The sequence below is a fragment of the Purpureocillium takamizusanense genome, chromosome 3 (assembly GCF_022605165.1).
Source record: "Purpureocillium takamizusanense chromosome 3, complete sequence".
NCBI lineage: Eukaryota > Fungi > Ascomycota > Sordariomycetes > Hypocreales > Ophiocordycipitaceae > Purpureocillium > Purpureocillium takamizusanense.
The window spans coordinates 1,453,508-1,478,084 of NC_063070.1; the positions used below are offsets into that span (position 1 = coordinate 1,453,508).

At 58.6% G+C, this 24,577-nt stretch overlaps 7 protein-coding genes across 7 annotated transcripts; 2 read left to right on the forward strand and 5 right to left on the reverse strand.

Annotated features, from left to right (window-relative positions):
• Positions 1-717: 717 nt before the first annotated feature.
• On the reverse strand, positions 718-6,442 carry BCK1 (Mitogen-activated protein kinase kinase kinase). Its single transcript, XM_047985174.1, has 3 exons — positions 4,984-6,442; positions 1,369-4,928; positions 718-1,320 (listed from the first exon to the last, which is right to left on the reverse strand). Exons 1-3 carry the CDS (start codon positions 6,016-6,018, stop codon positions 1,191-1,193), a joined length of 4,725 nt encoding a protein of 1,574 aa, XP_047841151.1. The 5' UTR covers positions 6,019-6,442; the 3' UTR covers positions 718-1,190.
• Positions 6,443-6,876: 434 nt separating this feature from the next.
• PHO81_1 (phosphate system positive regulatory protein pho81) lies at positions 6,877-10,107 on the forward strand. Its single transcript, XM_047985175.1, has one exon. The coding sequence runs from the start codon at positions 7,736-7,738 to the stop codon at positions 9,914-9,916; it is 2,181 nt and encodes a 726-aa protein (XP_047841152.1). The 5' UTR covers positions 6,877-7,735; the 3' UTR covers positions 9,917-10,107.
• Positions 10,108-13,298: 3,191 nt separating this feature from the next.
• On the reverse strand, positions 13,299-14,646 carry JDV02_003998 (uncharacterized protein). Its single transcript, XM_047985176.1, has one exon. It carries the CDS (start codon positions 14,531-14,533, stop codon positions 13,601-13,603), a length of 933 nt encoding a protein of 310 aa, XP_047841153.1. The 5' UTR covers positions 14,534-14,646; the 3' UTR covers positions 13,299-13,600.
• A 1,867-nt stretch (positions 14,647-16,513) lies between these two features.
• JDV02_003999 (uncharacterized protein) lies at positions 16,514-16,828 on the forward strand (the record flags this gene model as incomplete). The annotated part of the gene is made up of 1 exon (XM_047985177.1): positions 16,514-16,828. One exon carries the CDS (start codon positions 16,514-16,516, stop codon positions 16,826-16,828), a length of 315 nt encoding a protein of 104 aa, XP_047841154.1.
• Positions 16,829-18,099: 1,271 nt separating this feature from the next.
• On the reverse strand, positions 18,100-19,143 carry JDV02_004000 (uncharacterized protein; the record flags this gene model as incomplete). Its single annotated transcript, XM_047985178.1, has 2 exons — positions 18,499-19,143; positions 18,100-18,434 (listed from the first exon to the last, which is right to left on the reverse strand). Exons 1-2 carry the CDS (start codon positions 19,067-19,069, stop codon positions 18,100-18,102), a joined length of 906 nt encoding a protein of 301 aa, XP_047841155.1. The 5' UTR covers positions 19,070-19,143.
• Positions 19,144-21,061: 1,918 nt separating this feature from the next.
• On the reverse strand, positions 21,062-22,513 carry JDV02_004001 (uncharacterized protein; the record flags this gene model as incomplete). Its single annotated transcript, XM_047985179.1, has 4 exons — positions 21,062-21,304; positions 21,461-21,710; positions 21,766-22,457; positions 22,511-22,513. The coding sequence occupies 4 exons, from the start codon at positions 22,511-22,513 to the stop codon at positions 21,062-21,064; spliced, it is 1,188 nt and encodes a 395-aa protein (XP_047841156.1).
• Positions 22,514-24,096: 1,583 nt separating this feature from the next.
• On the reverse strand, positions 24,097-24,453 carry JDV02_004002 (uncharacterized protein; the record flags this gene model as incomplete). Its single annotated transcript, XM_047985180.1, has 1 exon — positions 24,097-24,453. The coding sequence occupies one exon, from the start codon at positions 24,451-24,453 to the stop codon at positions 24,097-24,099; it is 357 nt and encodes a 118-aa protein (XP_047841157.1).
• Between the last annotated feature and the right edge of the window lie 124 nt (positions 24,454-24,577).

Genomic DNA, 24,577 nt, shown 5'->3' on the forward strand with positions numbered 1-24,577 from the left:
GGGAAAGAAAGCCTTGACCTGACTGCTAATAATATGCGCGAGAGTGAAACCCCTGAAGTTCATGCGGTATTGGGCAATCTAGGTCTATGCGCGAGGTAACTCACGAGAAAGACTTCGTTCCATGTCATGGCATGATCAGGCACAATATCGACTCAGAACCCCGGACTCGGGCTGCATGAAAAGCATGGCTTGTTTATTTGGGTTTGGGTTTATGCCAAGTACTTTACACGGTGACTTACATGATAAAATTAGTACTGATTCAGGGCCCGGTGAGAGCTACTGTAACTACTAGTAGAGTGTCTGACAGCGGATATTGACTGCGAAATGCACTGTCGGCTCCTGTCCGCTACGCCCACATCTCGGCATGGTAGCAATTGATGCAAAGCGCCCGCGACTCAACTCGCTCGCCCTCCATCATTAGCGTAGGCCGAATGGGGAGGAGGCGCTTCTCCTGGTCCACCTCAAGTGTTCCAGACCACGCAGGAAAACCATGCACAAAGCTGCACCGGGCAGCCACTCGGGGCGGTCACGGGAGCGAGTTGGGTGTCCCATGTCAGCCAAGGCGCTCATCGCCTGCATGCGCCGCTCCACCGTAGACTTCCATTCTTGTTGCAGCCCTGCTTTCTCGGCAATACAGTTTGGTCCCTGGCCACGAAACGTTCCCGAAGACTTCGTGGCATCCACGGCGGGCGGTTCCTGCGCCTGTACGAAGAACTTCCGCGGCATAAAAGCAGAGTCGAACGAGGCCGGCGGGCGTATGAATGACAAGAGCGCGTATGCGCTTAGCCACTTGACACTGACGGACGCAACTAGGATACCCATCCTGCAGCCACCGCAGCTAGTTTATGCCCACGACGAGCCCTATAACCATCTGCCAGGCGACGATAAAGATTTCAGTATGCACTGTACCGTACAGTATATTGCCAGCAGTCGCTCCCATCGTGCCATGGCGGGCTGCATAAGGTAGCTACCATAGCGCAATCAAACGTGTCCAGCGCCACGCTCCCAGATACCATTCACCATATGACTCCTCAAATAGACACAAAACCTACAGTGCATCCCACAAAAGCTCCCCACGGCTACTGCCCGTCATGCGCATCCTTTGCTCGCCGAGATGACACGGTATCTCAAAAGCCAACTCCGAGTCAAAGGTTCAAGGCTGGCGATGCTCACCAACGTCCTAGACCCCACTACTGTTTATTGTACGCGTCCTTGATCTTCTGATACAGCGCTGTGTCGTAAAAGTTGTAGCTTGGATCCAGGTCGCAGAACGGGTGTTGCGAGAGCAGCACGTCCGCGGTTGGCCGATCAAACGGGTTTCTGTTCTTGTCAGTTGCGTTATTCCTTGGCGTGACCAGAGACACTTACACCTGGAAGCAGTCCATCATGAACGCCACGGCCAGGGGCCCAATCGTCTCCTGAATGTCCTCGGGGATGGGCGGGGTCTCGCCGTTGGCAATTTTGTAGATGGCGCCCACCGCCTCTTCTTTGCTCCAAGGACGCCGACCGGCAAACATCTCGAGCACCACGCATCCTAGACTCCAAATGTCCACCTTTGCGCTGTAACCCTCGCCCTGAGAGCGGATGACCTCGGGCGCCATCCAGAACACGGAGCCCTGCATCGAGTTGGTCTTGTCGTTGCCGTAGATGTTGTCCGTCTTCTTGGAGATGCCAAAGTCGCTGATTTTGCACGTGCCGTCGAGATCCAGCAGGATGTTGTCGGCCTTGAGGTCACGATGCAGGATCCCCTCGCGGTGCAGGTAAGCCAGCCCCGAGAGCGTCTGGCGCGTGAGCGATGACACGACCGATTCCTCAAACTTGCCGTGCTTGCGCAAGCACGACCCGATGCTGCCACCGGAAATGTACTCGAGGAAGATGCTGATGCTCGTCTCCTTGCGCTCGCACCCCAGGTATTGCACAATGTTGACGTGGTCCAGATGCTGCATCGTGTCGATCTCCTGATCCAGCGCCGCCACCATCTCCCGCATCTTGGCCTTGTCGCCCGCCGCGGCCTTTGGATTGACCTCGACCTCCTTGACTGCGAGGAATTCTCCCGTTGTGGCGTTCATGCCGAGGTAGACACGCCCGTAAGTGCCCTTGCCGATCAGCTGGCCCTTGAACCATCTGAACGTCGTCTGTCGCTTGGGCAGCGTGTCTTGCGGAATTTGTGGCAGCACCATGCTCCCCCGCTGGTCCGGCCGGATCTGCACGATATTGGCGTTGAACATCTTGGTGCTCTTGCGCCGCATGATGCTCGACTTGTCCAGGTTCTGCGACGCCGTCGTGTATCGCTTGTTGGCCTCGTGTGCACCGCGAGCCACCTCGCGAATGGACTTCATGCGGCCCAGTCCCCCGGAACGGCGCAGGCTTCTCTGTGCCACGGACTGCCCTCCACCGTTTGTGCGCTCCGAGGCCTTGAGCGTCGATTCGTCCGATCCCAGTGTGTCTCCGTCCCCATACAGAGACGGCTGCCGCGACGGTGGAACGGCCGCCGGGACCGTCATCGTGGTGTTGGCTGGCAGAGGTGGCACGGCAGGAATAGCTGCTCCGCGCTGGTCTCCAATTTCCTCCGTGTCGCCGCTTGGTGATGCCGTCGTGTCCCCGCCTGAGCCCTCTTCGAGGACGGGCTGATCCAGATCTAGGTTCGGGAAGAAGTCGTCGAGATTGTTGAGCAAATCGTCCGTGGGAGGGCGGTTCGCCCACACGTCCTTTTCGATAAAAGACTTGCGCCTGTTTATCTTGCTATCCTCCGAGTCCCAGCTCTCAGACCCTGGGGTCGCCGGGGTCCTCCGCGAACCCACCCCGGTCCTCGCGCTGGACAGAGCGTCGTTGCTCTCACCCGTGGCCGCACTCTCGAGGGACTGCGGGGAGGTGAATGAGACCGATAGCTGCTTGCTCCTAGGCCTGGTGTTGACCGTCAGGCTCGGACGTTGGGCGTGGCCGGACGCGTCAGATCTCCTGCTACCACCTGCGGGAGCCTTGCCCTTGTTTCTGCCAGCCAGCGGAATGGCGAATAACCCATCGTCGGAGTCGTCGCTGTCATCGCCTGGCGGCGGCCGTTGTGTAGGCCGCGAGGACCGCGGGGCGTTGGAGAAACTGACGTCAGTGTCCTTGAAATCCAGGTCGGGACCGTGTGACTTGCGCTTCGAGGAGCCCTCCGTTGAAGTCGTGGCCCTGGAGTGCGTAGAGACTGGGCTGACGTCGCCTGGCGACGATGGACGCTGACCAGAGTGCCGCTTGCCGCCACTGGAGACGGTCGCCGGGGACGTGACGTTCTGGCTCGAGGCGCTCCTCGGAGCATTGGCCGTTGACTGTCCGATGGCACCCAGGTTCCTGCCCATGCCCACCAGCGCCGCGCCGATGCCGCCGACGGACCCCTGTGGAGCAAATTTGGCTTTTCTGTCCGCCGCATCGTCTCCCGGGCCGCCGCTGCTCGTCTGCGGATGGCGCGGCGAGGGATAGCCGTCGGTGCTGCCGGTGGACATCCGCAGGGAGTGGCCGGACCTCCTGCTCAGGGAGTTGGCCTTGATCAGCGTGGCAGAGGGGTCGCTGGGCGGCGCGGGAGGCTTTCTCTGTGGAAACAGCTGCTCCGGTTTCTTGTCCTCGAAAGGTGAATTTCGCGGCTGATCAAAGTCGACGTTGCGACCGACGATACCAAAGGCCGCCGTCTCCGGCGCCGTCGGGCTCCCTTTTTTAGTCGCCTGCTTGCGCTTCTCCAAATACTCGCGCTGCTTGCGTTCAATCTCCGCCCGGTACTCTGTCGCTTCCTGCTCCAAGCTCTTCTGGTCAATGCCGGACATGGTGTTGGACCTCGACGATGGTGGCGACGAGCTCGAGCGTTGTCGGCTCTCGAGTCGAGCATAGGCGTCCTGATCCATTCCCGGAGGAAGGTAGCCAGGAGACAGCGACGCCTGCGGCCCGCTATTCCTGTTCGCGGTCAGAGAGGCTGCGGTGACGAAGAACTTTAGTGTCCCGGACGAATCTGCCTTGACGCGTTTGTTGGTGAGCAGCTGCTGATCGTCGAGGGGATCCGCATGGTCAAACTTTCCAAGCTCGGTGGGATAGATTGCGGAATCGCTGTGGTTGTTGAGTCCAAGGTTCGCACAGATGACCTGGCGAATCTCCGCTGCCGATTCCGCCTCGGTAATGTCGCACATGCGATAGTTCCAATGGTCCATGGTGGCCAGCACATACGTTCGGACGACGCTGGCGCGCTTGGCCCGCTGATGCGAGGCAAAGTCGTTCTTATCGTGGGCGCCGAAGCTGGAGCCGGGCCGGTCGAGGTTCGCATCGCCGCCGTTGGCGCCGCGGTGCGACGACGACTTCGGCATGGTCACGGGGGAGTCCGGAGAGTCAAAGTCATCGGGAGACGCAAAGGCCTCATCTTCCTTCTGCCGCTTTTTGCGCGACAGGAAGCTGAGGAAGCTCTTGGAGTCCTTGGCCGACGCCGGAGGCTCCGTGCCCGCCGATCTGTCGCCCGCCTCCAGCGGAGAGTGCTTCGCCCGGCCGTCGGGGTGACGACCCGAAGCGAGGGCTTCGCTCAGGTTCAAGCCTCGGCCCAGGATGGCCGCCGCATCAGCAGGGACGCCGGAGCCGTAAATGGCCGCGCTGGATGAGACCGAGTCAGCGCTGTTCCGCGAGCGATGCCCGAACTTGGCGGACCCTGGCGTGGAGCTTGAGAGCACCGGGGTCGTTGCCGACGGAAACAGCGCCTGCTGCGGGCCGGGGCTTGCGCTCGGGCTGTCTGTCCGCGCCGACATGCCCCAAAAGCTGCCCTCAAAGTCACTGGTGATCGGGCTCAGCCGCAAGTTCAGCCGGTGTCCGGAGTCTGAGCTCATGGTGCTGTTGTTTAGCGTGGGCAGGGTAGTAGCTCGCGTCTGGGAGAACTTTCTTGAGAGGAAGCCCGTCTCGGTCGAGCTTTGTAAAGTCTGCGTCTGTGGTTAGAGGAGGGATAGCACAAACCTCTCTGCGCGGTGCACTCACATTGGGGGAGTCGTTGGGGTCGGTGCCGGCGCTCGGGAGGCTGCTCGCATGGCCGGCGTTGACAGACTGGTTGCGACCGTGGGAGCTCGTCATCTTGGATGTATCGACGGGTTTGCCGGTGACGATGCTCCGTATGAGACGGCGCATGCGCTTGCCCTCTTCTCTCTCTCGGGTCTGATCCCATCCCGTGCCGCTGTTGCTACACTCCTGGGCCAGCCGCGGGTAAACTTTCTGGTGCATCATGCCGAAGTTGCCGCGTCCACCGTGGAGGCTGCCGAGCTCGAGGAACTGCGCGCCGTGGAGGTTGAGTCCCTTAAACGTCTCCTGCCAGTCCTTGGAAAACTGGTTTTGCGCCAGCCAAAGCAGGACGGTGTCGAGAGACCACTGAGCCGCGAGCTCTGGGGATATTGTGCTGCTGGAAGCCGCGCTCGAGGCATTTGACAAGCCCCTCTGCTGCGCGGCGTAGAATCTGTCCCTGGCGGCGGCGTCGTCCATGAAGGCCGAGGCGTCGTGCCCAGCCTGTGTCGCGGCTGCCTGCCACGAGGCTTGCTGTGTCGAAGAGTCGATACCGAAGCCCGGGATGCCGACGCCTTCACCATACGTCTCTCCCGTCGGGATGTAGGTGGCGCTCATGCTCATGGCATCGTTCGGGCGGGGAGGAGGTGGCATGGCGATGGTCTGGCCGGCAGCCATCTGAGCGTGCAGCTTGGGATTGTACGGCTGGTGCTGGCCCGTCGGCGGCGGCGGCGGCAGGCTGATGCCGGGACGGCCGTCGTACATGCGGCCGTAGTTGCCGTGCCATGACTGCTGGTGAGCAAGGGTGCTCGGAGGGGGCGGACCGGGCGGTGGCGGCAGAACAACGCCGGAGCCGCCTGACGTGGCGGCCGGATACCGCAGCGGCGGCGGCGGCGGTATGTTCATGATGCTGTTCATGGGAGGGCCAGCCATGGGAGGAGACATGGGCGGTGGAGGCGGCACTTGAAATGACCGCGTGGGATCACCGCCCGAGACATGTCTTTGGCTGCCCTGATACATGGCGATGTCGGCGCCGGCGAGGCGGCGCGCGGGCTGCCCACCACCGCGGACTGCCTGGACGCTGCGGGATCGATGAGCGTTGGGGTCGGGGTCGAGGTCGAGCGAAACGGGGCATCAAGCGTCGACGCGAGGCGGGACAGAGCAGCAGTCGCCGCGCGGGTAGTCGTGTGCTTAGTGGTGGTGGTGAAACGAGCTGGTCGGGGATGCTTCGTCGCGGTGTGCCTGGTGACGGCGTCAATCTTGTGTATTGGCAATGTCAGTCAGCCACCGCAGGTTGTGCGGGTGATGCTGCCCGCAGCCCGATGGAGACGGTCGCGGCGCTGGATGCGATGCGTAGGCTGGCAAACGGTCCCATATGCTGCTGCCGTCGTTGCGCGCCGAAGGGCAGGCACTGCGTGCGTGCGTGCGAGCGGGCGGGCGGGCGGGCGGGACGAGACGAGGAGCCAGAAGACGTCGGGTCGAGTTGAGGTCTGTCGGTCGAGCTCCGTCCGCGTGCTGGCCCGAGTGCATAATAAGGTGAGGAGGTGAGGTGAGGCAGCCCAGGGTCAAGTTGAGGTACGAAGTACGCGGCTGCCAGTGGAGACCTGCGGTTTTACAGTGGGGATGCCCGCCCCAACCTCCACCGCCGGGACTGTGGCCGTTCCCTCCATGCCGTGGAGTCGGGGTCGACGGCACCACATGCCGCCCATCGCCTGTCCGTTTCAGGCCTGGCGGCCGTTGGTGTGAGAACCTTCCACGCTGGAAGCTTTAGTACCTTCCCTTGCAGCATCCATGGTTCGTTTCCCTGTGAGCGCTGGCGATGATGCAGCGCATAACGTGGGTGCTAACCTTGAGACGCCTATCATGGCATGGGTCGGACTCGGCTTCGTCCCATCCTCATACCCCATCCACGATTCCCACGACATTCGCTGCAGGCGCTCACGCCGGCGCTTGCAGCACCACTGCCACTGGACGCCCGCCTCCCACCGTTCTATAAGCGTCCGAGGTAGCCGCCTCGAGCTGCCGAGTGGTGGCGCCCTCAATCACGCCATCTAGCGTGCACTGAATACGCCGACTCAACGACAACTGGCTCGGCCTGCCAGCGATGAGGAGGCTGAATTGATGCTGCTGTCAACGGAACCCTCGCGCTGCATATGCGTATTCGCCAAGGACCCCTGTGACGATGGCCGCAATCATGCACACTCACACCGTTCATGGAACGTCGCGACTGCTCAGCGGCCGTGATTCCTCCCGTGTCACGACCGCTGCTTCATTACGAGAAAGACTGTTCCCCTGTGGCAATCGCTCGGTGAGAAGGAAATGAACCCATTGATTCAGCGAACAAGCCTCTAGCAGGTGCTTTGAAGAAGCCTAGTAGCTGTTCTGGCCGAAAGCCCTTTGGGCGCTTTTCACCAGCACGGAACATAACGCCGCCCATTGACGAACCAGACGTGAAAAGAGAAAACACACAACGGCAAACCGGGTGATCAAGACAGCCCTGCCCTTTCACAGCGATATGCAGAAAGCAGTTCTGTCCCACCAGCTAAGCTGACGAAATGCCTGCCGCACTGCTCCTGTATAAGAACCCGATGGTCATTGACGAGGGATGAATGCCTCATTCTGACATGTTTCCCCTGTTTGCACACCAACCCCCAAACCACTAACAATTCTCTTACGCCACGTCTCGACGCCGACTTCACGTAACCTGATACAGAGCGCCAAGGGTCAGCAGACACTAATGAACTCGTCTTTGCCGCAAGATATGATTTCCAGACTTCCGCCCGAAATCATCGGTCTCATTATCGTGGAGCTCACTCCAAAACCTCTTTCGAGTCACAAAGACAGCATCCACGAACCCCCGGATGAAAACTCTTCGGATGATGACTTGGCAGAGACAGAGCTAGAATTTAGTATGAGAACTGGGCAAGCCTTGGTCAACCCGCTGCGCCGCGAAGAGGTGCAGAGACTGCATCGTCGGACATTGCTCACGCTCGCACAGGTCCGACCCTTCAGACGCGAGGCAGAGAGAGCGCTCTGGATGGCGCATGCCCCAGTAGCTCTCCTCCACGCGGTATGTACCGACAACGAAAGCCTGGCTGAGTATTGTTTCAACACCGTGCCCCGGGCCCGCCTGAAGCTGAATTGCAGATTCCGCCACGGTTATGAACTGAAGAGGGGGACAATCCTGCATGTCGCCGTCATGGTTGGCAGCTCAAATCTCGTGCGCCTCCTACTCAGTCACGGTGCTGATATCGAGGCGAGGGGTCATTTCGTGCCTGGCCACCCCCCTCTGGGACAATTCTTTGAGATCTCCTTGAGAACCAAGATTACGCCCCTGGGCTTGTCCCTCGTGCTCGGAAACACGAAAGTCTCTAATCTGCTTCTCGACTGCGGTGCCAGCCACCAGGTCGGCTTTCCGGTGCCGATACCGGGGATGCCAGAAACGGCCGTGGGATTCCGAGCCTTGCACGCTGCATCGATGGCGCCTGACCGAGGGACGCTCGCAAGGCTGCTCCAGACGCCATCCCTCGAACTCGATGACTTTTCACAAGACAGCATGACTCCTCTCCATTGGACGATGTTCCAAGCCGTTAGACTTGATCATTTACGGATGCTGCTCCAAGCGGGCGCGAACCCCGTCATGGACCCCCTCGCCACCGAGCCCGTACTCCATTTCCTCGCCCATGTTTGCGCCACAAAGGATGAGCTCGTCGCTATTGTTCAGCTTCTGGTAGAACATGGCGTCGACATCAACGGCCGAGATGAAGACGACCACACGGCATTGGTCCATGCAATCCGCGAACTGAACGTCCCATGTGTCCAGGCCTTGGTAGAGAGCGGCGCCGAGGTGAACCATGACGGTGCCGCCGAAAACAGCCCAATGGCTTGGTGTCTGTCCATGCACAGGGCTCACAATAGCGGCATGTTTTATACCGAGACCGTTACCATTAAAACCCTGACTATTATCAAGCTACTCCTCGAACATGGCATTGACTACGACCCCAAGATGCTTTTCGCCTGCATACTGTTCGCCAACATAGGCGAGGATGCCAAAGATCTACTCATGTCGCTAGCAAGTCAGTTTGTCCTGTCTACAGCTGAGCTGGCCTATGTGTTCGTTTACGTCGGTTGCCAGCCCTCCTTCTGGCCCAACAAGGCACTTGACTTTCTGTTGGACAACTTCATACCCACGGAAGGCAAGGCTCTCGACGACTGTGACCTTTTCCGCCGCCTTCTGGGAACGCCAGCGGTCGCAAACCCCAATTTTCACCGCCTCATGGGCCCGGGCCTCGACGTGAACTCACCGTTACAAGGTCCCGACCGAGATCTTGAGCTTTCTCTGCCACCCATCCTCGCGGTTACAGGCAGTGAGCATTACGTCCACGAAACATCCCGCCATACGTTGGAAGCGCTGATTCATAGGGGCGCCAACATTCAGGCCACGGACGAGCACGGGAAGAACTGTCTGCTGGCGTACATTACTTCACACTTCCGGACCAGAAACGTTCTCTCCGAAAGGGACCCTCCTGACAATACGATTTCGTTCTGGGCCTTCGTCCGCATGCTAGCAAAGCATGGCTTCGACTTCACGAGCGCCGACAATGAGGGCTATACGGCGCTGCACCTGATTGCGATTTCATGCGACGCCGACCTGCATGCGTCCTCGGCGGAGCTTCTCATACAGCTTGGTGCCAATGCGGCCCAGCGTAATAACACGGGCCTGACACCGATAGAAATGTACATGGCGGCCTTAGTCGCGTACGGCCATTACATCGATGGCTCGTACGGCCGCGCACTGGCCAAAGCGCTACCTGAGGAAGAGCGCGCACAAGTGACCACGATGCTCGCTAATTTTCACGCGCTGGCGGCCGCGCACAGGACGCCCTTCGTAGGGGTAGAGGTGGAACTCGAAGTGTAGTCAACCTTGACCATCAAATGGAGGAGCAGAGTCGCTGTAGCCTCGAAGGGCGTTGGCGGCCATCTTACGATAAACTGAAATGAGTTATGATCCTCCGACTAGAAGAGAGAGCACAATTTAGCATGCAAATGCGCATTTTGCTCGTGGCCATGTCCACTCGATGGCTGCGCGCCTGTGCCGTGAGTCGCGACTCCAGTAAGCCTCCAGATGCCAGGCTGTATGATGTACGGCGCAGATCAATTTTTTTTTTCTGATAATAGGTACTTCGCTGTTGAGAAATAAATGAACAGCCGCTTTCTATTGAAATGCGGGAGCGTTGTACTGACTCCCTCTCTCGAAGAGTGGCCAATAGCGAAGATGAGACAAGCAAATCTGACTTGCAGACACGCGATGGCAAATCAATAACATAGTCGTAACCCTTTGTGAAAGTTCCCGGGCTTTGTCCTGTAGCTCCAGCAAGCACCACTTTCGCGCCATGGGGCTGATGAGCGGGCGGGTGAGTGCTTCTCCCAAAGGGATACTGTCTCGTCATTAAAAGCCCGCAACATGCCACTCGCGTCTGTTTGTACCGTCGTTGATAAAGGCGGGCATCGCTAGTTCTCTGGCTGTGAGTCGGATTGGAGCCACATCGTTGAAGCCATGGGCAGAGCGCTCATCGAGTGGCCGCTCAATCGACACGGCAATCCCCATTCCAGGAACTCGGATAGAACTATGTGCGGCGTTGTCGAATTTTATACCGGCTTCACTATCGACATATCGTGATATATAGCTCTTGCTCGACCTCCTTTGGGCAGCCGACATACCGATATGGACGGGCGGGCTCCAAATACCCACCAATCTGTGTTGATGCTTTGGCGGGCGCAGACGCGGAGAAACAACGAACTTACGCGTAGGGTCCGGTAGACTCCGGTGCGTATGGGCTGGGCAACACAATCCTCGTACACCGTGACCGGTCGGTCGCAGTCACATCTCTCAGCGGGGGTCATGCTGGTTCCCGATCCAGTCTGCATACATTGTTGGTACAGCCGATCCTTCAAGTACAGTATACAGTGCAGGTTGATTTCTGACGGATTATTTGGGACAAAATACAGACACGGGGGTAAAGAGACATCAAGTTCCCTCTATTGGTATTAAGACGGATATATTCGCCTTTGAAAGGGACGACCACTCCTGTTGAGCGAGCCGTTGGCTGGGGTAGTGGAAAGCACAGGTTCGTCCATGATATCCCTGCCATTCTGCGGTGAAACGGGGAAAATTCTAGAAAGCGCTAACGGTAGTAACACGTTTACAGCACAAGACTCTACACATATATAGCGCCACGATGCTCCTCCAGCGTTTACCTCGTCAGGTGTCGAATGAGAGGGTATTCGGTCTGTAGTCTCTGTAGGAAACCAAGTGTGACCAGACCGAGGCTGAGGACGCCATTACCATTCCACAGGGGGAAGAAACTCGTGGCCCACAGCTTCGAGGTAAATATGCGTTGGATATCAATGCTATTGGCTACTACTCCCCCGGCTAGTACGATATGGAAACCAGACCTCAATGCTTCTTGACGTGCAGGATAGCACTGGCACTGGTGTTTCGCAGCCGCACGACCAGGGACTAGCAGCAAGGACAGGTCGAGAAGGCGGGATATGAAACGCATATGGCTTGGCTCCTCGTCACATAGCCACCACCCAGCCGAAACCTTCCTGTGTATACGCTCAACTGCACGACGGCAGCAGAAGCGAAGGGGGCGGTGCCTGCATGTAGGATCGACGCACTACCTTCAATGCAACCTACAAGGTGTGAGGACGAATGTGCCTGAAACTCTCTATCAGCCAGCCCTAGGTAGGACCCAACTCTGTCGCATACACGAATATACGAGTCAAAGTACCTACGTATTGTGTGATCAGCTGCTCCCCTTGATGCAAGCTCGAGTCGGTCAGCGTACTCCGCGATGTCGTTGCGCTTGACCGGGGCATCCCATCAGGCCTTATCCGCACGGTGAGCGGACAGAGACAGCTTGGGCTAGGCGCCGAAGCGTTCATGCCCGTACATCGAAATGGGTTTGCCTGGGACGCAGCTGAGTTCAGCCGAACAATGGGAATCTAGAAGGGCTTGGCGTCGCTGCAGGCAACATGAATGGATGCAGCGCTTGATTTACGACATGCAGCACCCTACAGGGTAGGCCTGCCTCCACCACCCGTACGCAAACACGTCAAAACAGGGGCCCGCATGGTGCGCATGGTAGAAGGATTTAACCCTGAAAGGGGAAGTTTGCCCGCATGGAGGAGGCCCTGCTGCAGCTGCAAACATGCCACATTGCAGGCCTTGCCCCGAAGGTCGAAAGCGGCAAGGCGACCTTCGAGGGACCCCTTTGGACCCCCCCCTTCGGACCCCCGGTCATCATCGATGCCGTCGCACTCGCAGCCTGCATTGCATCTGCAGCAAGGCCTTCCCGCCGGCAGGTCTTGGGACCCGGGCGGTCGCCTTGCTGTCGTACAACGTCGCAAAGTCTCTCGCGTGGTGGAAAGGAAGTCTGCGCGTGAGGCCCGCCGCAGCTGCGACTCGTGGTCGTCCAGGGCCCCGCGATGCTCTGAGGCGGCGCTACCACCGCTGCATGGCCGGGCTCCGTGGCTGCGTCGCAGCAACCCGGAGGATTGGGAAGGGGGGAAAGGATCCTTGCCGCCCGGCTGTGTGCCGCACGGCCTATCCGACGCGTGCGTTGCCCAGCTGCGAGGCGGTAAATGGTGCATGTGTGTCGTGGTGGTCAGGCATGTAACTAACTACAGTACGTTCCCAGGGCCTCAACACGACACGACACGACACGACACGACCATCCGGTTTTGGTTCCCGAGTCTCGCGCCGCACCGCAGGGGAATGCCGGCGGTGAATGCCCAGGCACCGGCAGGCTGGCTGGCAGGCTGCGAGGCAGCATGAAAATTTCCCTCAGCCGTATGCAGCGTGGGCGGCGTCGACGAACGAGTCGGTGAGTGAGAGAAACCGTGGTGACATCAAAGGGAAGGGAGATCATCCTTTTGGGGGTACAACGAGAAAGGCCGCTGAGCGCACGCAAGGGCCACCCAACAATTGCGCCAAGGCACATCAAGCACGCTCGCCGCCTCCGAGGCGACGCGCGCCTCAGAGACACGGCCGAGTTACATGGTGTACCGGCCGGCCGGCACCACCGGCTCCCTGCCGAAACCGACTCACTGTAGCCGGTGGGGCCGGAACATGAAGAGCGGATACTAGCCCTGGATAGCGGCCCACTTCGGCCGCCTCTGAGCCGCAGCGTGGCTTATCGGTAACGGGACTTGCGTCATACCGCCAGGCACACCCGCCATCTCTGGCTGTCATTCACATCAGCTCGGACCCGGAGAACGCTCGCATGGTTTAAGTTTGTCATCTTGTTCAATTTCAATGCTAACGTAGAGAATAATGCAGCTTGTGAGCGCTTCTAGCTGCGGTATCCCAGTCTATAGTCTATGATCCAAAAGCTCCTATAAGCAAAATAAGGGCGGGATGCTGTTGACGTCCCAGCCTCGGCGCTTGCTTCTGAGTGTAGCCTATTCTGCTTGCGCCGGCCCCGGGGGGTAATTTCTGGGTGCGCGTGGTGCAAGATGGCTGCGCTGTGGCTTGGACCGTGCGCGCAAGAAGCAGCACCTCCATGGTTCATGTCTCGTTCAGGTTGTCATAAATCGTTCAGTCCGCGGACTTGTGCATAGAGCCAGTGACATAGTTCTCCTCGCCCAAAGCGTTGATGGTGTCAATGTCCTCCTGGGCAAGCTTGAAGTCAAAGCTCTCCAGGTTGCTCTGGATGCGACTGGCCGTCAGACTCTTGGGAAGGACGACATTGCCGCGGGCCGCGTTCCAGTTGAGCAGGATCTGAGCAGGCGTCCGGCCGTACTTGGCGGCGATGGCGTTGATGGTGGGGTCCTCGAGCTTGTTACCGCGGGCCAGGGGGGAGTAGGCCTCGATCTTGATGCCGTGCTTGTTGCAAAGCTCGACGAGGGCCTCGCGCTGGCAGAAGGGGTGCACCTCGACCTGGTTGACAGCGGGGATGACCGAGGCATTCTCGAGAAGGTTGTTGATGTGGGCAGCACCAAAGTTGGAGACGCCAATGGACTTGACCTTGCCGAGCTTCTTGGCCGTCTCAAGCGCGCGCCAGCTCTCGAGACGCTTCTGCTCGTCCTCGGCGGGGGAGTGAATCAGGTAAAGGTCGAGATAGTCGAGCCCGAACTTGTCCAGAGACGAGCAAAGGGCGTTGAAGGTGGCCTCGTAGCCGTGGTCGGCGTCCCACAGCTTGGAGCAGACAAAAATCTCCTCGCGGGGGGTACCCGTCTTCTCGAGCCACCGGCGGATAGCGCGACCGCAGGCCTCCTCGTTGGCATACCTGGCAGCCGAGTCGATGTGGCGGTATCCGGCGTCCAGCGCGGCAGTGACGGCATCCTCAGTCTCCTGACCGTTGGGGGCCTTGTAGACACCGAGGGCGACCTGGGGGATAGTGTTGCCGTCGTTGAGGGTGATGGAGGCGACAGAGGAGACGGAGCTGGCGTGGGAGCGAGCCTGAACGACCTTCTTGGCGAAGACCTGACGCTCAGGGGAAGTCTCGGGAGTGATAGCAGAAGGGGCCATGATGACGGCTTGGGGATAGGTGTGTTAGATCCGGGTTATGGGGGTATCGAGACGTTATAAAGTGAGAGTTTCGTGTGGTTGAGATGAGGAGAAAGCTGAGAGATGAAGATCAAAGCGTGGGCAAGGGGCTTTGGGGATGCGTTGGCGTTTTAAATACTGCTCGGGCATGTCTCCCGTCTCTTGCGAATATGGTCCATGAGTCGAAAGACTGGTCCCCATGTCAATGCCGCAGCGTCTGTACCAACACGTTCAACACCGCCTTGGACATCCCACACTGGCATGTGGGTCTCAGGATGTTGCGTCCAGGGGAGTGTTTGCCAGGCGAGTCAGCCCAAGCATCCTGGCGGCCGGCCAGCCAGACGCTGCAGATGTTCCTTTAATTGGGGAAGGGTGGGAATTGTCGGTGGAGAGGCTCGCGATAACGCAACTGCGGCATTTTATCGGGGCCCCCAGTGTTTTTTTCTTGTCCTGTCCCAGCTGTACGAGCCGTCGCAAGGTGTGCGCACCCTCGCATTGGTGATGGAGTCGTCGAGAGGCGCGTACCTAGGATGACGATTGTCGGTGGAGCCCAGAAGCGGTGCGAGATGCTCGAGAGATCCATTCTCAGATCCACCAGTGCGTAGCCGTGCGGCCCTGTCAATCTCGGAACCCGTCTCGGCGAGTAGGAGGGCAGAGAACGGGTGGTTCTGGTTTGTTTGAAGTCTGCGTGGGTTTGCCGGCTGGTGGAGCGCACTGGAGCCGTGGCTGGCGCACCGTCGGGGCGCGTTGAAATCTCTTTACCGTACGTACAGTACTCTACTGTAGACGAAACGGAGCGATTGATGCCGCCGTCATCGCGGTTTCGCATATGCATCGACGCGCGAGGCTGATGCCGGTCGGGCATGCAATGCAGCGGAGGCGGCCATCGTCATGGCGACTACCGCTCGTCTGTTCCCGCGCCATGACGAAGTAATAGGACCCCTGAATGGCGTCCAGCACCAAGCCGGACCCTCAGATAGCGATCTGAATCTCAGGGACCTCTCGGCCTCCCTTGGCTGCGGTGCGCTTTGGTCAGCATGCACGGAAGCCATGCGCTACGTAGCAAAGAATTCTCCGGTCTGTGGCTGCGTTACGTACCGTCTATAGTAGTTAGTCTTCGGACTCGAGCTGAGATGGATGCACAAAGACACCACCGTGTCACGGCACACAGGCACTTGGAGAGATTGGACGGACGTGGTGGAGCGAGAGAGAGAGGGCGGTGACGTCAAGCGCACAGTACGCAGGCTGCAAAGTCTGCACGTCTCGCACAGTCCCCGCTGCCCCGCCAATGATCGTATCGCACAGTATCGGCATTGCCCAGCCTTACGCGGTCCTCCCGTAACGACGTGCCCACCTCGTCCCCATTTTAACTACTTCATGTGCCCACCACCGCCCAAACGGGCCTCCGTCGAGCCACAGTTTTGCAGGCCCAGGTATCGTTGCGCTTTTCCCCTTCCCAGTCGTTGCACGAGTCTAACCTGTAACAGGGCACGTACATTACGTCGCGCCAGGGTGCGGCCACGGCGAAGGGCCGCACGGCAATTCTGGCCACCGCCATTGGCCCGTCACCTATCCCAGGCATCGCGTCCTCGGCCAAGTCCCTGCCCTCGGTCCACAGTCTCGCAGCCTCGCAGCACGACGGCCTGCTGGTAGTAGTAGCATTGCTTTTGGCTCCAGCGGCTCTCCTGCTCTTACGGCCGCTGACAGTCTCGCACTATGACACGTGACGGAGCCTCACAGAATGCCACGGGCCCGACGGTCGTCTCCTCTTGACGTCAGGGTCTCCAGCACGGATGCCACATCGCCGTCTGTTACTGGCCGCTCGGTGGCTCTCGATGGAGACATGGCCCCTGATTTCGCAGGGCCCGGAGGCCCGACTGGCCAAGCCCGAGCGATACTACTTGCCCTTCCGTGGATCTTCACAGCGGCGTTGTCATAGCAAAATCAGACGCAAATGTCTTGATGGACTTGCCTCATGTGGACCCGTCCTGCCGCAAGCGCCGCGACGAAAGATCTTCATGGGACGTTCCTCGGAACTGCAGGGATCAGAGTCGGGATGAAGCGGTCATGGCGAGCGGACGGTGCGTCGTTGCTTCGCAAAGACACAGCAGAGACAGCAGCGATCCAGAGGCAACCGTGCCAGAGAGCCACGTGTTTCGAAATCACCAGACGGCCGGCTACCGGCTATCCGATGAGACCACCTCCGCATGCCTCTGGCGCCCTGATCAGCGAGATATGGTTGAAGAGACACAGCTTGAGACAGCGGACTCGGACTGATATCGACATGCTTCTTTCGGTTTGCAAACCCGTCTGTGCCACCAAAGCCTCCCTGTTCGCGCAGTTGCACCGTTTCTGGTATCTGGATGCTGCTCATTCCAGCCCAGGCAAGGATGAGCCAGCGTTCAACTTGATCTCGTGCAGGGATGGGTGTGCTTGCTGCCATGGGTTACTTTGTATGCCTTGGCAGACCGCTTTTCGGGCTCGAACCAAAGCGGCGAAGGTCAGGATGTTGTGACCGCCGCTGCTGACTATCATTTTGGCCTTTGTACCTTGGAGTTGATCACTCGGCCCGCCTCATCTGTCTGTCGCCGTAATGACCCGAGAGGCCTGTTGATCAGCGGCTACGCTCGGCGACCGCGACCAGCGTGATTTCTGGTCAGGCACTCCCAGACCGGGCACTACCAGGTCCGCCGACAACGCTTGCAGCGCCAAGCAGCGCAGGCATGCGAGGCACCGGTGGGAATGTGTTCACTGGGTTGAGGAAAAAGAAAAGTGGACAATGATGCAACGCCTTGCTTGATCTTCGTCACCCAAGTTCGTATTAATTGGAGCCAACAAATACGAACCATTATCGGACCGGCGAGACTTGTTAAGATAGCACTAGGCAGAATTGCGGATTACTGATGAATGACACTGCGGTGGAGGTTTCACGCGCCTGCCGCTGTCACCATGGATGCGGATAGTCCAAGCGGTCAACTGGCTTCGTAGTACCGTCGACTCCGGATGCGACTCGTTCTAGACTCCTGGAAGACCATCAGGCAGCGAGCTCTCACCTGGCCTCGTACGGACGCTTTCGATGTTGCATCTTGCCTCAGTGAGACGCGCAGCTCTTGCACGGTGGCTTTATTTGCATTGAGACACGCAGACGAGCTGTATCCGCGCATCTCGACATCTCATACGCCGCACAGGCATCTATTTGGCCGCCTGAAATGTCTTAAACACTTTGGGGTAGCGGCACGGCAACCGAGAAGTGGCCTTGATCGTCACTTGTCGGGACTCCAAAGGCGTCTCGACGAGGTTCACCAAGAATGGTCAAGGAGGCTGTCTCGACACTGCCAGAAATGTCATGTAGTCATGAGTGGGGTGAGCTGTCAAGAACGTGCCCACAGTTTGCTCCATCAAACGCTCAGACGGTGGCATCGTGAGTGTTTCGCCTCGTGGTGCGTGGAGTCGTGGAGGACGATCGATCCTATTCCGATGCAGTGATTGACACGAATGGAGCACTCAATTCCCATTGCTTCAGGGCAGAAAAGAATCAAATTCAAGACTCACAAGAGAATTGCAATACATGTAGGAACGAGGACCGCCGTGGCCCACGATGCAAAGCCCAGCTGCCGACCCGACGCCGCACTATCGTAACTGCGACTCCCGTCCTTGAACTTTTGGGCGCGAATGCATCTCAGCGACCCCTGCGCGTCGGTTTCCTGCCTGGGCGAGTTGCGACGGGAGTCTGTCGTGTTGCTGGCGAAACCGGTCATGACGACCCATACCTGCCGGATTGCGTCGTCATAGGCCGTGGTGTTTCCTTTATCGTGCCCCTCCTTTTCCGAGCTGTAGTAAAATCCTACTGACGACCTGTTCGTCTCCGGCCCAAATGACGCATCTGCAGAGCTGTGAGCCAACGTGCGACATGACGCTAACGCACGGCGACGATAGGTTCCACTTACCAACTGAGTAACCTTGGATATCTCCTTTGCCCATCTCATCGACGCATTCGCTTGGCAGGGATGCAGTTCTGCTGCACACGCTGTTGCCACTTGCTTGTTGTTGGAGCTCCTTGACGCACTTGTCGGGCAGGATTCCGTCGCACGTCGAGTCAACTTGCACCTTGTCGGTCCGCAACTTGGCGCCTTTGTACACGCCCATGCACACGGTCCATGACTTGTCCCCGCGCACCGTCCCGTTCCTTCTCAGCTCGAGAGCCGGAGTCCAGTTGATGGCCGTGCCGGTGAAGAACTTGCCTGCCGGCTCTGTGGTAGGGATATCGGCCGTGACGCTGATGGCAAGCTCCCAGTCCGGCGTACGCTGCGGATATTTGGAGTACGGGGCGCTGATGTTGTAGCCTGGGACGGAAGTCGCATTGGTCGCGTTGAGATGAACAATGGCATCGCGCCAGACAGTGTCGTCGGCCCGCACTGCGAGGTCGGCGACGGTCATGCCATTGGAGGCATATGCTGCCGCGGGCGTGACGAGCACGGCGAGAAGGGCGGCGGTGAGCCGCGTGAGCCGCCTAGACATGCTGATTCAAGGTTTTGGAGAGATGACAATGTGTTCCTGGGTTGCGCCAGGCTTGTTCGACGGCAATACACAAGCGCCCGGCAGTGAGGCTCCAAATATCGGCGTGGCGCGAACTCGTCAGCCTCTATATAAGTCACAACTTGGCTAACGTTGTTGAAGTGCGCCTCTCGAACCACTAGTATTTCATCATCATGCAGCCGGCCCTGTGGCTCTAACCGAGAGGTCCTTTTGCCAGCGGCAGACAAGCTTGGCGACGACTGTGTCCAATGCGACACCTGGTCATGGCCTCTGGGGAGCATCCTCAATTTCCTATTCGGGCGCGGGCTGGAATTGGGGTACAAATTCGCGTCGGCGGCGCAACCACCACCACCAGCCTCTCCAGGGCGGTGGCGTTTCTAGGCGGGGGGCACACAAATGAGTACTAAGCACTTACGGTGGTAACTTGGAGGGCCCTGTCCGAAGGGCGCGTGCCTGACTGCTCGGGGCGCAGCGTAAGCGCTTCTGCGCTTGACTTGACGTGACGTCGTTGCGGCTGCGTGGCCAATGGAGACGAGATGATGGATGCATGGAGCTTGCAGGTGGGGAGCCTGTTCGGTCATATCAAGATCGTCATATAGGGCCCTTGTGAGATACTTGTACATCGCGAGTCCATCACCGATATGGATCTTGCCTGGTCCAGCCCGACGAGCCCGCAGGATAAGCGCCTTCATAATCTCACGGGGAATAAACTCAGAGGAACGATGCAAACTACGATATAGCCATGGCTCGACCCGTGGGGAGCACAGTTGAGCGTGTGACCTCCAAGGTATCGCGTCAAATGCGAAGATGGTGTTGCAAATTGTCGAATTTGCGAATGGCTTCCAACATGATTTGGGCCCTGAAAAACGTATCTTGTGAAGTTGTGACCGCAGCTGGCTCCATTGTTGCCAGATGCAGATGTGTCTGCCGCAGGCCTCTGACATTCAAACAAGAGGATAAATAAAATAAAAATAAAAAGATTCGAATTCCAGGACCCCCAAAGCTACCGCTCCTGGGTAAGCGATCCCAACAACGGTGTCGAACAGTCAGTCCCTCCCAGCTACAAACAAATCAATCCTCTCCTCCCTTCCCTCTGGTCCACGCACTCACTTTCGCGCATTCAATATGCAACCAACCTACCCGGCCGCACATAATAACCCTCCGCAATCATGGCGTTCTCCCAATCCAACCCGCGAGCGAGCTCCCAACTGCCGTGCCCCTCCCGCGCACCGTGCTATGTTCATGTCCCCTTCCCTCTCCTGCACGCCGCATCCACCTCCACAAAAACTCAAAAACCCACCATCGTCACGCGACCATCTGGCGGTGGTTCAAGCCCCGCCTCCCTCCCACCCGACAGCATCTCGTCGCCGTCGTCCCCAGACTCCCGCTCCCGCTTCCCGCTTCCCGCTGTCCCGCTCCCAGGTCCCGGCTCTGCGCCCCTGAACTTGGCGGGGCGGGCCGGCGCAGCCGCAGCAGCCGTCGCAAGCACGACATGCATATGGGGTCATGAATCGTGCAGTTCTAGATCCATGCTGCGCATGAGCCGCGCGGCATACACACATTGTACGTATGTACGGGACTGTGGGAGGACGGAGACGCTCTCGGTCGGTGACTTGGCGTTTGAGGCCGTCCCTCAGGCATTACCACTTAATATCTTCTCTTCCTTCTTCTCCGATTGCACTGCCTCGCAAGGTGCGTCGCACACATTCGCCAAAGTCGTCTTGCAGCGTTGCCTTCCTTTGTCACTACAGGAATGGATTCCCGGCTGGCAAGGGGGGCGACAGGCAGGTTCATGCAATGGAACGCAAACAAGACCCGAATTCTGAAATGCGTGTGTCATAATACGTAGTAGACTACCTTTGGCCTTTGCAGGCAGACATCTTGTAACGGAATAATAGAATCGCCCCAACGCCATACCATAACCAGGCGATCTTGTGGTGACCCAATGCCCCCCTTGCGCCGTCGCTTCTTTGCTCATCTAGTAAGCTCATAAAAAGTTTTCATCTCGCTCTGCGCAGCGGCTGCGTCCGCACGCCACATCGCTTGCTCGTCGTAATTCGTTGGAAGGAGCGCCCTCGGCATGGCCGTCGCCCCTCGGCGCCCGACCGCCAGCGTCGTCGAAGGAGGGGGCGTGACGGGCAGGGCCGACAGGTTCGCGCACGCCCTGCGTGGCGCGGCAACGGCCGCGTACGGCGCGGGCGATGGACATGGCGACATCTTTATTGAAGAAAAGCAAAATCACCCTATCAGAATCTGGATCTGACCGGCAAACGGGTGCTGGTGCTGATACTGCATGCCGCCGGGGCCGAGGGTGATTGGTGAAGGGCAGCGCCCGGCGTCAGCAGCACCGGCCACAGCCATGAGCTGACTCACAAATGGGGACATTCTCTCGTGGATCTCGTGCCTCATGCGCGTCGCGCGCTCCTGCTCCTCCACCTGCCACCGCACGTCGATGAGCGCCGGCGCGTCCATGACCCATTGTCGGATGTCTGTCGACAGCGCGCGGTAGCCGGGGGCGTTGGGGCCCGAGAACTTGCACATCTGCGCGTGCGTCGCCTCGACGCCGTAGTACGTGACGCCGGGGAGCTGTGGACTGGCCGAGTTGGCATCGACGACGAGCATCCTGAACTAGGGTTAGCTTGAGCGAAGCGAAAAGGCAGGCTTGGGGGATCGCGTACTTGGTGCCCTTGATGTCCGTCTTATGGTTCTCGTGCGCCATGTGGATCCTAAAGCGCTGATAAATGTCCAAGAAATGGTTGTTGATGTTGGACAGTGTCTCGTTGTCCTTCTTGAGAGTTTTCAGCAGCACCGATTCGGACTCAAAGAATTTCTTGGGCATGATGGCGTCGGACATGCCCTGCAGCACGAGACCCCATGTCGCCATGTCGGATCCAGTGTGAGGCGTACCAAGAAACATGAGGCCAAAGGTCGAGACGTAGATGGACCGATAATCCTCATGGTGGGAGCTTCGAACGTCATTCGAGTAGAGCAGAGCGCGCTTCACTAGGATGCCACCCAGGCTGTGGCACACCCAGATGATGGGGTTTCTAAAGGTGCCCTCACTCTTGCGGAACAATGTCAGACTCGTGACGAGTGTCTGGGCGTGCTGATGAATGAAGTTGTCGCTCGCGCTGCGGTCGTTGCGCCGAGAATATACGTCTGCGTTGTACCCGTACACGAGGATGTTGGCTTGCAAGCCCTTGAGCGACGCTGGCAGGAGGTCCACGGGCCAGAAGACTCCGTCCTTGGATGTCCACGTTTTGTCGGGGCAGCCATTCAAGCCGTGCACGAGGACTATGTCGACCTTGGCGTCAGGGTGAGTGTATACGGCGGTGGTCTCATACCGTGAGACGGACCGATTAATGGCGGCCTGGTAGAAGTTTGTTAGGCACAAAGACTTCACCGCGGTAAAGGGGTACAAACCATGATGATATTTGTCGAACAGAGGGAGAGCTTCACGAACGAGGCGTAAGAACAGATTGATTGATGAGGATCAGGTTGTATCCTTGTCTTGCTTGACAGTTGTGGCTTGTTGATTTGTGATCTTGATTTTGTGATCAAAGTTGCAGGAAGACGTTCGATGTTTTATACAATGAACAAAGGCAAAACTCGTCGCTCATCATTACACCGAAGCAGACATCTCCGGTGTGAACTCGGCAACCGTCAACCAGGGCCTCGATAGAGACAATCACATGGGTGTGGCACAGCAGAGCAGGGTCGGATTCGCAACCGCACACCGAGCTGGGGGAAACGGTCGTCACACGCAGAGCCTGGCATATGGGCTGGGGCAAGCATGACATCCGCAAACCGGTTTGAACCAGGTGGCCGCGCGACTTGCGCGCCCCAGGACTAGTGTCGAGGCAGGAGGAGGAGTGCGCAGAGGAATGCCGTCAACGACAGCCGGAGTCGTAGAGCGGTCGATGGCACCCTGCGGCATCGCGTACGTATGGCCGGCTCCGCCCTCCTTCGATGAGACAAACGCAAGTGGACCAGACAAAGGGCTACAACTAGCGATAGCCGGCCCGTGGAGATGGACTTCTCGGTCTTCATTGAGCAGAAAGGGCAAGAGTCGCATGTCCGCCCCCTCGCTATGTTCACACCGAGGTGGCGCACGGGGAGCCACGAGCCGATGCTGGCGGGTGGGCTGTGCAGCCACGCCCTAGCCTCGAAAAGCACAGTCTGCCTCGACACATGAACATGAGCCTCTGCGGTCGAAGTCACGCCCACCGAAGGGGTCGTATAAGTCCTGGCGTAGACTCGGGCGTCTTCGCGTGCCAGCCTCGTCATTGGCTGCTTGATGGCTGCGGGACGAATACGGACGGCACCCGGGGGTGTCAGTCGCCACGCACCAGGAACCCGGACGAGAGCCGCGTGGAGATGATTGGCTCTTTGGCGAGGTAGGCTTTTGCGTTTGGGGTTGCAGGGCCTGAAGCTTCACGGTCGTAGTGCGGTAACTTCCCATCCGTACCGATCCGGATGGGCCACTGCTAGCGTCGTCATCATCGAGACGTCGCGTGAATACGGTAAGGCTGCGTGCGACACCAACTTCACGTCAATCACGCCGCAACACGCGCAGATGGTTGGTCAACAGCCTGTCGCTGGCGGCTAGCCGTGAACACCCTCGAGCGTTGGGTGTAACCCCTCCGCAAATCCACCTGCTACCAGAAGAAGCCCTGGCAAGGGTGTTGGGATGAGACGTACGGACAAGGCAGCTACCGGAATAATCGCCGGCCAATTTGCCGTCTCGACATCGCTGGGCGTGGGACATGTGAGACTGGTTGGGGCAGCATCGACATCACATTTGGCCGCAGAGGATTTTTAGGGGTTTCGGCTGTCATTCGATCCTGAGACGGGTCAACATGAGCCTCGTGTTCGGTCTAGTTGGCACCGACTCTTCTTTGTGGCTAGAAATGGCTGCATCTCCACGGATGAAGTGACAGAGTATCGGGCAGGAGCTGTTTGAGATGGCGTTGCAGGCGCTCGATTACCATTGTAGAGAACCTGAGGGCTTATGAAAGACGGCCCCGACGACTTGGCGTTATTGCTGCCTGCAGGTGTGACAATTGCGTTGCAACGCTGCTACCCGATGTTCTCATGTGCCGCGTACTGTTGGCCATACCGACGAGGGACTTGGCGGTCGTGCTAGCGGCGACTACCCAGGACAGCGACCTGCCCTCTTCAATGAGCCATGCGAGCACCTCATTGGGACCTTCGGCGTTGCCGGCCTCCACCCCAAGACTCTGAAAGGGCTCTTGGTCTCCTGAAATGCCATATGTTTCCAGGAACTGGGAGCCGCGAGCGCTCGGAGATACGTGTCGCACTGCAGTCGTTGAATCGGAGCAATATCTCATCAGATTGACCTTCATAAAGCGCTGGAGTTTGAGAAAGCTGGTTCACAGCCGACTCGTGTCTTCACAAGACTGCTCTGGCGCGAGTGTCGGTGTATCGTCGCACGCCAAAAGTCGCTGAGCTCTTCTAGAAGGAATGTCG

Coding starts and splice junctions, on each gene's coding strand:
- BCK1 (XM_047985174.1), bottom strand. CDS start 6,018: ATGTATCAGGGCAGCCAAAGACATGTCTCGGGCGGTGATCCCACGCGG. Junction 4,929..4,983: donor ACCCCAACGACTCCCCCAAT/GTGAGTGCACCG, acceptor CCACAGACGCAG/ACTTTACAAAGCTCGACCGA. Junction 1,321..1,368: donor ATGATGGACTGCTTCCAGGT/GTAAGTGTCTCT, acceptor TGACAAGAACAG/AAACCCGTTTGATCGGCCAA.
- PHO81_1 (XM_047985175.1), top strand. CDS start 7,736: ATGAACTCGTCTTTGCCGCAAGATATGATTTCCAGACTTCCGCCCGAA.
- JDV02_003998 (XM_047985176.1), bottom strand. CDS start 14,533: ATGGCCCCTTCTGCTATCACTCCCGAGACTTCCCCTGAGCGTCAGGTC.